The sequence below is a fragment of the Poecilia reticulata genome, linkage group LG1 (genome assembly GCF_000633615.1).
Source record: "Poecilia reticulata strain Guanapo linkage group LG1, Guppy_female_1.0+MT, whole genome shotgun sequence".
Classification (NCBI taxonomy): Eukaryota; Metazoa; Chordata; class Actinopteri; order Cyprinodontiformes; family Poeciliidae; genus Poecilia; species Poecilia reticulata.
This window is the reverse complement of record NC_024331.1, coordinates 11,189,924-11,206,478: the sequence shown is the minus strand read 5'-3', so window position 1 is coordinate 11,206,478 and position 16,555 is coordinate 11,189,924. Positions and strand designations below refer to the sequence as shown.

General features: G+C 38.3%; 1 protein-coding gene across 6 annotated transcripts in view; it reads right to left on the bottom strand.

Moving 5' to 3' along the window:
• The window catches only part of LOC103462904 (caskin-1-like), a 141,878-nt gene that overhangs the window by 48,029 nt on the left and 77,294 nt on the right, over positions 1 to 16,555 (bottom strand). For 3 of the 6 annotated variants that reach the window (XM_017304680.1, XM_008405998.2, XM_017304679.1), the window contains exons 4-10: positions 10,752 to 10,897; positions 10,555 to 10,650; positions 8,406 to 8,527; positions 7,254 to 7,362; positions 6,928 to 7,036; positions 2,402 to 2,496; positions 815 to 950 (exon numbers count right to left, since the gene is read on the bottom strand). In XM_017304680.1, the coding sequence (XP_017160169.1) occupies positions 815 to 950; positions 2,402 to 2,496; positions 6,928 to 7,036; positions 7,254 to 7,362; positions 8,406 to 8,527; positions 10,555 to 10,650; positions 10,752 to 10,897 (813 nt within the window). Of the gene's footprint in view, positions 1 to 113; positions 393 to 814; positions 951 to 2,401; positions 2,497 to 6,927; positions 7,037 to 7,253; positions 7,363 to 8,405; positions 8,528 to 10,554; positions 10,651 to 10,751; positions 10,898 to 16,555 lie in introns of all 6 variants that reach the window. The other 3 variants (XM_008406005.2, XM_008406012.2, XM_017304674.1) reach the window with 2 other exon arrangements.

Here is a 16,555-nt window from a genome sequence, read left to right as displayed (position 1 = left end):
ATCTGAGTGAACTGGAGCTTTAACTAACCCAGGCAACAGCTGACAATCCATGAGTTTTCTGTCCAAAGAGCATAAAAAAGAAAGGATGCTTATCTGTGGTTTACAGTATGTACCTGTCTGACTTTGCTGCTCCTGAGGAGTGGAGAGAGGAGGAGAAATGGACAGAGGAGGAGTAGACAGAGAAGGAGGAGATATGGGAAGAGGAACATACCCAAACGAGGAGAAACGAGGGAGGGAATGTGTGCCGGAATGGAGGGGTGGGGGAGGAGGCAGATGCAGATGCAGGGGGAGGACTTTAGAGGGGGGGTATGGGTGTCCGTTGGCTGAGGCAATGGGGCAGGGGTTGGGCCGGCGGAGGAGCAGGGTGTGGCACTGCTGGGAGGGGGAGTGGCCTGGATACAACCCGAGAGGGGGTAAGAGGGGAGGTTGCAAAACAAAAATAACAACACAACAACAACTGATCAGTCAAAAAGTTGAAAAAAAAATGCATAAAAATAGAACTGATTGAAATTAAAACCAGAAAACATCCATGTATATCCAGATGGAATCTTTCTAAGCAATCATGCAATACATAAAATGAACAAAGGCGTCTAATAAAGCAGTTGTAGGAAGAGAAGAGAAGTGGGGGGGGCGAGCAATAGGGGGGGTCTGCGGGAGAGGGGTTAGAGAAGCAGGAGGTTGGTAAAGGTTAAGAGGAGGTAAACAGCCGCCAGAGGAAACTGTTGATGAGCAACAGGCTGATGGAGGCCAAAAGCTGCTGCTAGCTACCACACAACACATGCAAACTGCTCACACAAGCCACACACACACATACAGCTGTCATGTGGGTGGTCACCTGCCCTCTTGATGACCTCCACGATGTTGGATGGGAAGTAGCCCACGCGGTCGTTTCCGGTGCGGTTGTCATGGATGCAACCCTTCCACCGGCCATCAGAGTGCTGCTCCAGCACCTGTGCACAAACATCTGTCTGAACTAGGAACACTTAGTGGAAAAATGGATGAATAAGATGATGCACTGACTTATTGCCCAGAGGATGCCTGGTATCAGATGATTTTCTTTAGATTATGTCTAAATGCATGTAGCATTTGCTCCTGAGAACTAGTGAAAAACATCTTCAAGATGAAAGCTTAAGAAGAACCTCCAGTGTCCCGTTTCAGAAAAAAGCAGGCTATGTGAAAATTCTGATTAAGTTCTGGGGTAACTATGTGCATATCCTGGGTTTTCCCGTTTCAGAAAGCTATGTATCAGCTATACGGAGTCAACTTAATACTGCAACGTACTCTGTGAACCATGCCTGCTTGGCAGCAGGATTGTTTGAACAAACCCTGAGTTTGTTCTATGTTTTAGCTGAAACCTGGCCCAAGGAAAGCGTCAGAAATGAAGTGTTCTTTTCTGTGGGAGCCTGTACATATTGGAGAGTAGATACTCTGCAGAAATCCCTGTCAGACGAGGGTGATCACACTGCTGTTAGGTTTTTTCATCATTCCCGGACTAATATATTCTCTAGCGTTACTGTTTTTTGCCTTAGTTAAAACGTCCACCTGCACATGACTAAATATGACACAACGAGGACATTCTTTGTGCTGCACTTTGTTTTAATGCCAACCAGATCTCGTTAGAAAAGTTACTATAGCACATAAACTGTACTGTGAATGTACAGCTGAGGCGCCTATGAGGTGAATATGAATCTGTTACTCACACTAACATGATGAGGTTCTACCGAACACCAGGGTTTAATCCCTGGCTGGTTTCTTTATGTTATTGGTATCAGGCATGAAAAACTTATTTTTAGGCAAATTTTAATTTTATAATGGAGCTTTTTAAATATGAGCCCTCCCATTGTTGAGCTGTACATCATTGTGACTTCAACATGTTCTGAAACCAAAACCCTGATTATCATAGAGTAGGTGGTTTATTCAGAGTATCTGCCCGAGTTTGTTAGCCCTGCTTTCTGAAACGAGGCTCTGAAGTTTTTCACCAGAAACAAATCCTGGAACATAGCTCGTATACTTTTGCATATTTTATTAGTAGAGCCTTCAAGGACAGAGATTTGAAGTAGGGAGCTAGGAAAGCCAAAACACTGTTTCATTTACTATATTGTACTTTTGCAGTTTTGGGTTTTTCCATACCCTACCTGAGCAGTAAAAAAGTCGTCTGCCAAAGAACATTTCATTTCTAATTGTACCTGACTAACTTTTTCTGTCCTTTTAGAGACAGTAAATGTTCCTTTCAGAAACAAATAAATCAAGTCCCCCATCAGGAAATGCCACAAAACATATATTTAAAAAGAAACAACAGGCCTAAATAAGGACAAAAGCCCCACAAAAGAAACGAGGGAATTACAGTATATGAAAGCATCAGAAAATATTTTACAATGGTTGCAAAATGTGGTGAATGTACCGTGATAATGTCTCCAGCTTTGATGTTGAGGCTGGTAAGGTCATAGTTGTTGCAGTAATCCTTCAGCGCTCGGACCTGCATTGCAGCCGATGCATCTACAGAACAAAGGGGGACACATGAGAAAACAGAAGCTGGGGCAGCAGAGGTGTGGGCAGATCAACTTTTATACATTACTATCCATAAATGTTACATAAAAGTAAAGAGTATTTCAGAAAACATTTTCCCTTCCAGCCCAGATAAGAAACATTTCAGTTTTTCATTTTTTTCTAGGCAGAAGGGTTTTTATGGCAAATAAATGTAACTTTATTATTTAACGCTAGGCACTCCACAGACTGCCATAGCTAACAGAGGCTGTTAGTAACTTTGCAGTGTTTTTTAATCTTAAGATAAAGAAAAAGTTTAGTTTTAGTTTTATTGTGTTTTTATGAATTAATATTCACAATAGAATGACACAATAGAATGACCTAACTTTTAAAGCAAACATGTTTCATTTATTTTAATGAATATGTCAGGTTCCATTCATTACTTCTTTTTGGTTCTAAAATCTAAAACAATAGAAACATGCTTCTCCAACTTTGTATGAGTTGATTGTGAAATTTAGAAATGGCTTTAGGCAAATCAGTCCATTTGCTCCCTTGCTTCATACCAACAAAGTCCTGTTTGACGCATGGTCACTTCCTGAACCAAGAAGTAAATTGGTTCAGGAAGCTGACTGGTGAGATGATCCACATCCATCTGCAAAGATGTGTCATCCTCTGCCCTGCAACTTCTGGATGCAGATATTTGGCCTACAAATGTAAAACCAGTTTTTATAAAAACCAATAGGGTAGATGCCACGAGAGGTGGTGACGTATTTCCGTTTGAATTTATGCCACATAGATTGGTTCCTGGTCCTGCTTCCTCCTATTGTTTTTACCCAAAGCTGCAAGATCTGTACCATGAAAAAGACGCAAAACTTTAAATATCTGTGAGCTTCTGGTACAACAATCCAGTTTTGTGGTGTGTCGTTGTGTCCAGTAATTAGCCGGTACCATCCAGTGCTTAGTTTTTCATTTTCCTGCTGATATCAAGGCGACAGCGGATTGTAGCCAAGACTTAGCCACTACAGCTAACACCCGGTTTGTAGCTGCCCGCTATTTCAAAGCTTGAGGATGTTGAAGATCCAGCGTCAGAAATGGGAGGACGGAGGTTAAAAGGGATACGAGCTTCGTTCACTGGAATAATTTGTTGGAGGAAAATAATGCCGGAGGAAATCCACTGCTACTGGAACAGGCTGAGAACAGAGGCAGCGATTCGGCACAAGGTCAGTCAATACGTGTGTTGATGCGTTTGTGTTATTCGGAGTATGAAATTATTTTTAGGCAACTCCTTAGCTTTTTTTTATGTGACAATTATGTAAAATACATTTAACATGCAGTCCAAGCGATACCGAGCAGGTAATTTAAGAACAACCGAGGGCAGCAACGCTTCAGCCCGAACTAGTCAGTCAGATTAAGGTCCAAAACCTTCGCTTTACAGCCGTTTAAGTGGCACCGACCCACATAAAAAACCCACAGAACAAATGGTACAAATCACGTATTTCCTGAATCCCAACAATATGACATCTACCTTTGCTGTTTCATAATTATAATCCACGTTAGAGTGAATTTTTCCACTTGGCTGCTATAATTTGTTCTTGGGTTTCACAACGTAATTTCTCTTTTTTCTCTGAGATTCTGCTTAGAAAATGAGGTTATGAAGTTACATTCTCCCGCTGCTTTTTGTTTTTAAAACGGTAAATTTAGGTTTGCCTCGATTTTTATAAACTACTGCCTCTTATATGCATCATTTTTTGTCTTACTGTTGGTACAGATATTRGGTGAACACGGTGCTTTGACTGCTAGTTGTTTATATTAATTTCAGCTGCACACTTTCAAAAGAGTATTCAGATTTTAACATGCATTTTCTAAGTAGTATTTTAATTCACTCTTACTCAGTAACTTCAATGTTGTTACAACTCTGAAACATTTTTTTTTTGCAGTTTCTTTGTGATACCAGAACTATTTCACTAAAACATTTAATTTCCTGAGATATTGTCCATTTATTTTCAAGCAAAACTCTCAAAAAGAGCAAAATATTAGTTTTGATTACGTTGTGCAGCTAAATATGGACGCTTTTTAGTTTTTTTTCTTTTAAATTTTTCAGGTTTGCCTTGCAACACCTCGTGATGTTTCTGAGCCATGATTACCTTTCCATTGGATCCAAGCACCTGGACCAGCTGACAGCGTCCATCAGTCCACGGTCTGCCGGATCATCGCAAAGTGGACTAAATTTTTATTTACAGTACTTGGTTAAACTAGGAACTTGAAACCGGAGCACCAGATATGCAAAACTCTACCTGCAGACTTTGTTGGCTACCCTGACCCTGCAGTCATCCTGGACGGGGCTGAGCCGGACTTCCTCTCCTCCAGAGTGACGAGTTTTCATCACCAGTAAAGGCAAAACAAGTCTGATGTCTGATTAGCTGCTRGGAAGTATATTATATATTCACTGTTCATTTTGCTATCCTGTTTGTTCCTACAATAACATTTAATCTCTACATTTCACAAACTTTTTCCCCTTTTCTCAGTGTTTACGTTATATCAAGTATTTGCATGTAGATCAGGAATTCAAGTTAGATATTAAAATGCAACACATTTAGGTTATACCAGCAAAGAAATGTGAATATTAGGTAATATGTAGTTAGTTATATAATTTAATATGCTGAATAAGGCTGGATGATACAAGATTTTTTTTCATACCAGATTTGATTTTAATCGGTTCCTTCTGCCGTCAATTTCTATAAAATCACAGAAAATACTTTCAAAAAATGCCTTTATTTCAATCATCTGTTCTGTGAGTTGTATAAGGGAGCATTACGGTCAGGATACAAGAAATTTTAATAGCAAGAATGCAGTCATCGTTACAGCAGAATAAAGATGATCTTTTATAACAATGTCTTAAAATTACAAGATGTTTTAATGAGAAATAAAGATTCAGATTGATCTGATGTAACCAGCTCAGTCCATGTGGTTCTGACATTTTGTCAGTAATCAAGAGGATGTACATTTCCACCTCACCTGACCAGGTAAGCATTAAGGTCAAAATAAAAAAATACTGTATAAACAAATACTGTATACAAAACGGAAAAAGAGCAACTGATAGAAATACTTTCTATAAAGAAAAGCAAAAACGATAATAGCAAGAGAAAAGTTGTTGGCAACATTAGCTCAGCCAATCTCTCCTTCCAGGAAGCCATCAAACAGAACTGTCCAACTCCAGCTATAATAAAGATTAAAAAATAGAAAACGGAAAGTTAAAATAATAAATAATGCCAAATTAATAATTCAGATCTAATGTGTTCTGGAATCTATTGACATTTTACAAATTTCACAAATCAGAAGGTTTCACAAAAGTTTCATTTATTCTGCTGTTAGTACAGAATAATCTAGTTAGGTTTGAAATGTCTGGGTGTTGTAGTTTTTAAAATACAACACATTAAAAAAGCTCAAGATAGTGAAAAATTATGTGTAATCGCCCTTTAGCTATTTTCCGAATTAGATGCTACATTGGAAGCTAACTTTAGCTTCGACTGATAGCTTGGGCACAATATAGACAGATCTATATATGTTTATATAGATGTATATCTATCTATCTATAAAGCACAGATATGTAGATTGCACAATGCACAGATAATCAAAAMACYTAACATTTACATAGTACCTTTGTAAGCTTGTCCCTGTTAGCTACGTCAGACATATGAGGCATTATGATGAATACAAACGATTTATTAACTTACCTTCAAAGTTACTGTGAAGTTTTGACACATCCATCTTTAATCCTTTGTTGTTGTTGGAGCGTTTCAGGACGTCTGAATAATTCTATAGGCATCATTAATAGTCCTGCAGGACTGAGGAGCCACTGTTAGCATACTGTTGCCTGTGAACCGGAACCATTCTATGTGGCAAAAAAAATGCGGAAGTGCTAAAACGGAAGTCTGTGGCATATACCGTATTGTTTTCCTGCTGCCATAAGTTTTTAAAATTCAATTTAGTACAGTTTTAACATTGTTTTCTTGTTCTTTTTTTCAGTTCTCCAAATGAGGATACTGTATTTAAGTGTATGTGTATTTATTTTATTCTTTTTATGTTTTTTAAGTATTGAACACCAGTTCACTTTTAATCATGTGTTGTATGTATTTATTGTGTGTTTATATCAAATTTCCTGTATGGCAAGAAAGCTGGCTAACGTCACTAGAACCAAATCTACCTTGTGGTATAAATAATTTTGATTGCTTGACATTTGAGGGACATTTAATCAATAGCTCTTGATTAAACACCTGGAAGCTACTTTTGCTCCAACATTGTGTAGAAACAAGAGGGAGCATTTTATTTTTTACCTACTTTTTCTGACTGCATTTCAGTTTTTACTCCTAACAATGTTATAGATGAGCCCTAACCCACAGCTGAGGTCAGTATGAATGTGAATGTGTGAATTTAAAACCTCACCTCTCAGTAACTGTTTGATCTCCCTGCTGGCCTGTGTGGTGGTAAACTGGTTAACAATGTCCAAGGCAGTTTGACTCAGAGTGTTTCTCACTCCTGCACTGATGCCACTCTACAATGAAACAGAGGAGATAAAAAGGGGCAAAGCTGGAACACTGATCAGTATCAGGGATGGTGTGGTTACAGCATGAGGCTGGCCAGATTGTCTGTTTATGCAACATGTTCCAGAAATGTCTATATTCTTTACTGCACAGTGTAAAGAATGATGAACAATGAGGTGTAAATTTGCTCAGCTGAAAAACAAACACACTTAAGAACAACAGACTTACGTCTAGCAGCAGCCGCACTACCTCTGTCTTCCCACAGAGGGCAGCCTGATGTAGGGCAGTGCCACACTCAGACTGTCTGTTGATGTCTATCCCAGCCTGGATCAACAACCTGCAGAGCAACATCAACTTAAATTACACTTTTATTTATTTTATAAAGTCACTATTACAAAATGATTTGGGTCTGAGGATTTTGAAACATGAAAAATATAAACACAAATGCTGTACAGCTAACAAGGATTTAGGATGCAATCCATCAGGGTCCGTTTTTATTCAACCATTTTCAAGAGTTATTGTGGTTCAATTTTTTAAATATATTAAAAAAAAAGGCTTTATCAGCTCTAGTGGCCTTTATTTGATAGATGACAGGAAAGTGGATAATGAGAGAAGGGGATAATGCAGCAAAGGTCGCCAGGCTGGGAATCGAACCTGCGACGGCCACATCAAGGACTGAGACCTCCATGTGTGGACTGTGCTTAACCCCTGTTCCACCACAGTTAGATAGAGATAACATACAGGCTGGATGATTGTTTTCTCTCTGTTGTGTTTTGCTTTTTTTTTTTATTACCACCAATTTGAGCGGGAACCAAGTAAACAAAAATTTCCTACAAGTCATGTCAGGACAACATCCAGGCAGCCTTAAAAAACCCTATTGGTGAAACTCCAATTTAGGAATCAGCTTGATGGCTTTCAGTTGCGTTTTTATCTGAAGAAAGCAGTCAGTGTAGTCAGAGATCATGTTTAATGGTTCAATATATCCCAGCAGAAAGAGATTAGATGGCTGCTGTTTCCTGAATGGCAAGAAAGCTGGCTGACGTCACTGTGACCAAATCTACCTCATGGTATAAATAATGCCACAGTGCTTCATGTTGTCATGTATCTGAAGAGCTAATCTACCATTAAACACTAATTGTTTCCTTAGTTCATTGTTTATGAAGCAAATGTACAGGAAAAGAGTTGGACTGCAGTTCTGAAATGTATTTGGATAGTGGCTTTTTGTGTTGAGTTAGGGAGCTTTAGGGCTTAAAAGTGTTGACTTAGTGCTAACTGTTTGCTTTCAGTGAAAGGTGATCTGTAAATCAGGCATGGACTATGAAGTACTTTTTAAAATGAATATAGAAACATTGAATGTAGATTAAATGGTATTGTTCAGACCGTATCACGTCTATGTGTCCATTCTTAGCAGCCAGATGCAGCGGGGAGACTCCGTTTGGGTCTGAGGGTTTCGGCTCCAGCATGGCTGCACACATGTTGCTGCTGAGCAGGAGCTGGACCACCTAAACAGGAAAACACAGTATCAGTGGGAGCTTCTATCAAATGAATGCTGGATAAAAACACAATTTTTAAAAACTTTATTCAAAATCAGAAGTTTAAACTTCCTTAGTATTTGGTAGAATTTCCTATTAAACACTTTGACTTGGGAGCAAAAGTCTCACAATTTGTTTCTGGAAATTTGGCTAGTTCCTGTTTGGAGGCCGCCCTGCTCACACACAACTTTTCAGCTCTACCCACAACTTTTCTGTGGAGGAGAAATCAAACTTTTGTGATGGCCACCCCAAAACATTAACATATTGTCCTTAAATCTTTGTAATTAGTTTGGTTGTATGCTAAAGGTCATTGATCATTCATAAGATCCATTTGTGTTCGACCTTCCCATGTATTTTGTGAAGTGTACCTGTCCCTCCATCAGCAAAACATCCACACAACACAATGCTGCCACCGCCTCACATCACACCTGGACTCACATTTTTAAGCTTGCAAACTTCTCTCTTTACCAAGCAACTGTAACAATGGTCACTATGGCCAATCACTTCAATGCTAGCTTTATCAAAACACAGGACATAGCTTGAATCAATTCACAAGTAGTAATCTGGATTTTAGGTTACTTTTGGAGAAAAGGCTTCTTGATGGCTGAGTGGGCTTTCATGTTGTGTTTCACTGTGGATAATGACACTATTTCACCAAGTTCAACAAACATCTTCATGGTTTAGTTTTTCTCCTGTGGTTGATTCCAACATTTTGCACCAAAACAAGTTCTTTTGTTCTTGGACACAGAATCTGTCTCTTTGCTGAGCAGTGTGATGCCTGAAAACAGTTATGGCTTTCACTTATTTACAATAGCTATAATTGATAATGAGGCACATTTCTATGATAAATGTCCTCAATTATGAACCAGACATGTGGGGCTGCACAACTGCTCTTCCAAGAGTCTAATATTATTTCTTTAAATTTTTTCTGACATCACACAATGAAGCAGCATGTTTGAGGTAAAATACAAAAACACAATATAATCAGACGCTTATAAAGCCATTTATAAATTACAAATCAATTTAGGATACCATTATCTCTGGTTTCCTAAATTGCTTAAAGGCACAGTAATCTCGTAAACCTCTACATTTTACAAACTAATTCTCTCCATCAAAGCTGCAGTATGCAACTTTTATATATATAAAAAAAGAATATTTTTATACATAGCATGTTTGTCATGATATGTCATAAACAAATTGTGCTGACAATAAATTGTCCTAAAAGTTACAATTTATTTTGATGAATGCTTATATTGTAGTTTTGATACCATTTCAAGCAATATAATGGGAATGGCATATAATGCAAAAACACCCTATTAAAATCTATAGACTTTAAATTCTAATGAACATTTAACACTGGAACTGGAAAGCATTTTAACTATCAAAATAAATAAGCAAAATATGAGAAACAACAAATAAAGTGAATTATGAAGTCTCTGAAAATTAAACTTTCCTTCAAAAAGAGTAAGTTGAGACCAAAGGACCACACTGAATACTGTTACTGTACAGTTTATGGTGAAAGAGAAAAAAAGGAAAAATGATAAAGAATGTCAATGGAAATTATTGAGCTTGTTTTAATTTATCATGCAACTAATTGTTTTATTACTTATTGACAGACCTACGAAATGAAACATTGAATCAAGACTTTAGTCTTGATTTAAAGGGACTCAATGTTTCATTTCAACCCACATGTACAGAATTGCTTTTGAACCATAATTAAAGGAACATTGTCCAACATATTCATGCGTACTGATGTGTTTCATAAAGACACTTGATAAAATGTTCTATTGTTCTCAAGTTGGTGACTGCATGATGTTTTTGTGACGTTTTGTTTTTGTCTTTATGGTGTAAAACACTTTGAACTGTCTTGTTTGTTGAAATGGGCCATATAAATAAACTTGATTGATTATGAGGAAACACAACATTCTTTTAAATATCAAATATAGATAGTTCAAACAAAAAAAATTAAAAACTTTCTTTTTGTTTATTGAACTTACTGCAACACGTCCAAATTCACAGGCGAAGTCCAGGGGAGTTTTCCCCGCTGCATCTGAGATACAAGGGTTGGACTGGTGTTGTAGCAACATTTCTGACTGCAACACACACACAAAATCATTACTGGTCTATTTAACTAATTTCAAACATGCCTCATCACATCTAGACAACAGAAACAAACAGCCACACACTGAGTTACCCCATCATAATGTCCATGCTGAGCTGACAGGTGGAGAGGGATCTGTCCTTCCTCTGACTGTCCGTTGACTGATGAGCCAGTTTTCAGCAGCATTTTCATTGGTTCAGTCTTTCCCTGCCATGCAGCATAATGCAGAGGACGCATTCCTACACAAATATCCCCCCACCACACACACACACACACACACCCACACACACACACACACACACACACACACACACACACACACACACACACACACACACACACACACACACACACACACACACGCACACACACACACAGCAGGCAGAGCCAGATGTGACAGCAACCATAAAACACATACATAGTTTCACATTTATATCATCAGTTTACAATTAGACATCAGGCAAAATTAACTATTCAAATATTAACTAGTTATGAAGCAAAAGATAACTTTTATTTAAAAAAAGACAATAAGATAGTGCAGCTGAAATAATCACCAAATGAGAAAATGTTTTTTTTAAAGAAAGTCATTGGAATTAAAAATGTTAGCTTGGTTCTGCACTCTCCCTGCAACATGATAAGTATGTTTAAAGTTTTAAAAATATTCATATTTTATTTTAGTAACACAATTTCACTGTTAATTCAGCAACAATACACAATCAGTTTGAGTGCAAGTATTCGTTGAATGCAAAAAATAAAGCAAAGAAAGTAGTTTTTAGCAAAATGACTAGTGACATCTCTCCTTTGAAATCCAGACTGAATGTAACTGACACATTAGTTTCTACTTTACTTTTTCTGTTTTTTATAACCACTGTTCAAAATGGGAAAGACAACAGAACATTTTTATTTGAGTGTGTTGATCATTAAGTCAGAATTGTTCCACAAGAAAACACTAATTTACCTAAATCTGACCATTTCAGCAGACTATTCTATCACAGTTCCATGCTGGAATTCACTGAGCTCTTGAGATCGAGCCAATCTTTCACACATTTGTAAAAACACTCTGCATGCCTAGGTGCTTCATTTTATACACAGCTGGCCAAGGATGTGATTGGAATACATGCAGGGTTTCCCCCAGAAAACTTGCTAAGCCTGGCGGTCAGGGTACCGAGGCAGTCCACCAGCGGTCCACCGTGTTTTTGCATTAAAAGATGTTAAGGTGAAAGAAATTTAAAAATATAACTCGATAATTATACATTTCGGGAAAACATCACCAGTGAAACACAATTTAAACCCACAACTAGTCTTAAAAACAACAAATCAAAATATACAATAAAATTAATATCAATTATTTGAACTTTTGTTTAATCCAAATTAAGTCAGCAGCTCCATCAGGCACCCAGGGCTTCAGGGGACATAAATGATCATATTTTAACACAGACTACATATACCCCACTTATTTATTGTTTATTGAGATGATCAATGCTGCTAAATATGATTCAATTTTAGCATACATAAATTAAAAGATTTTAAATTGTTTAACATTTAAATGTAAGATTTTAAGGAGCTGGGAGTTTTACTTTGTAAAAATTCAAATAATATTCATAGTTAGATTGTTTTGTTACCACAGCTACAATCAGATCACGTTCCGATGAAGCCAACAGGACCACATCATCCGCAAAAAGCAGAGATGCGATCCTAAGGCCACCAAAACGGATCCCCTCAACACCTCGGCTGCGCCTAAAAATTCTGTCCATAAAAGTAATGAACAGAATCGGTGACAAAGGGCAGYCTTGGCGGAGTCCAACTCTCACCRGAAACGAGCCCRACTTACTGCCGGCAATGCRGACCAGACTCTGACACCGGTCATACAGGAACCTGACAGCCCGTATCAAAGGGCCCGGTACCCCATACTCCCGGAGTACCCCCCTTAAGGCCCCCCAAGGGACATGGTAGAACGCCTTCTCCAAGTSMACAAAACACATGTAGACTGGTTGGGCGAACTCCCATGCACCCCACAGGACCCTGCTGAGGGTGCAGAGCTGGTCTAGTGTTCCACGACCAGGACGAAAACCACACTGCTCTTCCTGAATCCAAGATGTTAAAATGTTAAGTTGACAGGAAATGTAAAAGTATTACTGTGTAATATATGTTACGGGAAAAGATTTCTAGTGAAATGCTATTTAAACCCACAACTAGTCTAAAAACAACAAATTTGCACTTCTGAATAATCCAAATTATGTCAGCAGGTCCATCAGGCCCCCAGGGTCCCTGAAGCCCTAATATTTTAAAACAGATCACAGATACATAAATGTAACACTTGTCATTGTTTCACTCACGGTGTTGGTGTTGCGATATTGTGCCCAACTGCTTTCTGGGTAACACAGACCAACCGACACGCTGCCGCCGCAGTCTCTGTCTCTCTTCCCCCGCCGCCCCCCTGGCTTTAAATGTATAGGAGCTGGTCCCTTGGTAACCCTAATCGAAGCAATCCAGATGAATATCTAAAGACACTTTGTTGACATAAACAATGTCAACAAAACAGTCCGACTCCGGTCTTTGAGGAGAGCCTTCTACGACTGGGCCGGGGCGTGGCCAGACAATAGTCACCCTTCTCCATTCGCACACAGCATGTTGGTGGAGAAAGTGTTGCTAAATGATCTGCAAACGACCTGATTATCAGGTCGGTAGGTAGATAGGTAAGTCAAACTTTATTAACAAACCAGCGTTCTGACAACTATCCCAGCATGCACAGCGTGCTTCTTCTTCTACGGGCGAAAATGAAGTCGGCGGCTGCTTACCGTAGTTGCTAGACCTGTTGTGGCTCAATATTGGTCCATATATAAGGAGCACCGGATTATAAGACGCACTGTCGGCTTTTGAGGAAATTGAAGGTTTTTAGGTGCGTCTTATAGTGCGGAAAATACGGTATATAAATTAAAAGATTTTAAATTGTTTAACATTTTATATACAAGATTTTAAGGAGCTGGCAAGTTTACTTAGTAAAACTTCAAAGAACAATATTCATAGTTAGATTGTTTTGTAACCGTAGCAACAATCTGATGATGTGAGTTTAATCTTTGAATTTACAAATACAAATGAGTAAACTGCGATAATAACTTATTGCTTTTTAGGCTGGCCAATTAAACTATTCCCTTCTCCCATWTTTCACTCAATCTAACACAGAACCTGTTAGAGGTGCTGATATTTTTTAGCAACAAAAGGGGCCCCTAAGTCAGATTCTGCTCCAGGCCTCAWACAGCCTTGGACCGGCCCTGCATGATGAGGTAATCTGCTGCACTACGCAGAGATGCCCAACAAACGGGAGATTTCATTCAATGCTGCTAATGTGGCTTGAGTAGTTCTTCCATTTCGTGTCTTGAGTTTTTAATAAGCGTCACAGAAACTATTCTGGTTGGTCGAGTTTATGGGACGAGTTTCTCAGATCTCCGTGTGGCCGTGAACATTAACTCTGTCTGATGTTAAGAAAGTAAAATTTAAAATATGCTAGTTGTAAAAACTTAACCATATGTTCAATATTAGATAAAATTAATAGTGTTTTAAATAAGAAAATTCGCTCCAAATTATATCCATGGTTCAAACAGCGTAATCTTTTATGTAGGATATTTCTATTGAAACATAATACACCAAGTTGAATTAAAATATCTTAGTTTGTAGTTTTTTATAATTTAAAACACAGCTAATCTCTCTGTGGACTGAGCAGGCGTTCACAGGGGGTCGTGGCTCTGTGTGTGAGTTTAACCTCTTGACCACTTTGATAAGATAACAGCTGGTGTAAAACAATCTGGTCCTATCATCAGAGTAGAGCTTCCTCTCGGGACAGGGTCATAAAAAACCTCTGTCTCCACTCAAAGGAAAATGACTCTTCTTTGATCTTAAAAAAACAGACTTTTACTGGAACATAGTTAACTAGATTTAAATGAAGTAGCTAAGGACACTCCCCTCATTTGAATACAGCAGAGAAGGGAAACACACCCCTCCTTTAAAAGTATAGGACCCGGAACCTTAACTTCAGATCCCTCCAGGGTTACCCGTGATGCTGTCTACGGGGTGAAATGGTGCGTCGGTGAAATGGTTCCCCATAAGTTTGTCGTGGTGTGTGGCTGACTGTGGAGTAAGGCAAATATTGAATTGAATGCTGGTTTGTGATTTTATTGAGTTTTGTCAGTTTCATTAGTTGTTTGTCTAATAAATGTTATGATTGTACTTGGAAAACGTTTACCTTCGTCTTTATGGTTCAGCTGATACAATGATGGCATCAAAGAATCCGGGCAGAAGAGAGAATAAAACGAGTCAAAAGATTTTAATTATTCTTCTTCTGGATCAAAGTTAACACTGACTAAGCGGATAAAGCATTCGATATGGTTTGATGCATTGTGTAACCGGAAAAATAATACTAAAAATAACAATATAATAATATAAAATCAGCGTGATGCGTTATAGACAGGAGAGCGCAAAAGCTCCTCACCAGGCTGAACCTGCATGATCAGTTAGTTCGTTAACTAATACACCAGCCAACCAGGAACACATAGATAAACTTTATCAGCGCAGGCAGAGACGGGCACTGGGCAGCGTGTTGAGATGGAAAAGCCGCACAAAATTCTTTGTTCACAAATATAAATCATTCTCACCGCTCGCTCAACACACCTCTGAAAGCACAACTATAAGTTATCGCTGCAGTTCACGTAGAGCTGCGCACCCAGAGCTAACCAGAGTGGTGTTCAAAGTCCTACCTTGATCAAAAACTCCGGAAAGAATCATAATTTCTCACAGGGGGTTGATGTAAATATCCATACAGGTCAGCCTGTGTCCAGTTTGAGTGAAAGGAGGCAGTGTGATTGGTCCGGCTTTAAATGCATAAACTATAAACCTATCATCTATAAACATATCTTTTAGGAATAAATCTGCTCCACCAGTGAAGCGCTTGCAATCCGGCGGTGGCGCTAGTAAAGGACGGCAGGCCGCCAGGCCTGTAATACACTGGGGGAAACCCTGTAATGTCTTGGTAATTAATTCATGTGCCAAATATTTCCTCCAACAAATTAAAAAAAACCTCTCTCAACTTAATTGATTGTACAGAGCAACATAAATTATTAGTTTATAATTTCAACAGTATTAACTTACATTACTGTTTAATTTTCCATTATATTTCCATTTTAAATAGTTTTATTGATTGTCACATTTTATTTTTGTGTATTCAGAATTTTTTTAATTTGTGAATTTTTCTACTTATACACTGATATTTCCCCCCCACTATTTTTAACAGTGAAAACAGTTAAATTCTGAACATATAAAAAAACAAACAAAAACTGACAGGTAAAAATGACAAATACACAATAAAAGAAGAAAGGAAAAAATAAATAAAAAGGAAACTCAGATTTGAGATAAAATTTGAAAATTTAATGTCAGACATTCAAGAAGACTTTTTCATGTTATGTCATATTTATGACAGTGTAACATCAGTCTTATGAACACCCCTTCAAATAAAGTGTTAACGATTCCCCCTCACCCCAAGTCCAAGTTACATTGATACAGTACCTATTTTTTACAGTTCAAAATAAGATGTTTGATTTGCTGCTTATTCAGCTTGTAAGTATACTTATGTATCTGCACTTTGTCTTTGTTACTCTCCTGTTATTGAGCCCTGTAGAAGAGTAAAATGTAGTAATTTGTTTTGTATTTCATGTGACGTTTTGTGCCTCTCCTTGGGCTGCCACCTTATCGTGGTGGAGGGGTTTGAGTGTCCCAATGATCCTAGGAGCTATGCTGTCTGGGGCTTTATGCCCCTGGTAGGGTCACCCAAGGCAGACAGGTCCTAGGTGAGGAACCAGACAAAGCACAGTCCGAAGACCCTTATGATGAACACAAACTTTGGACTT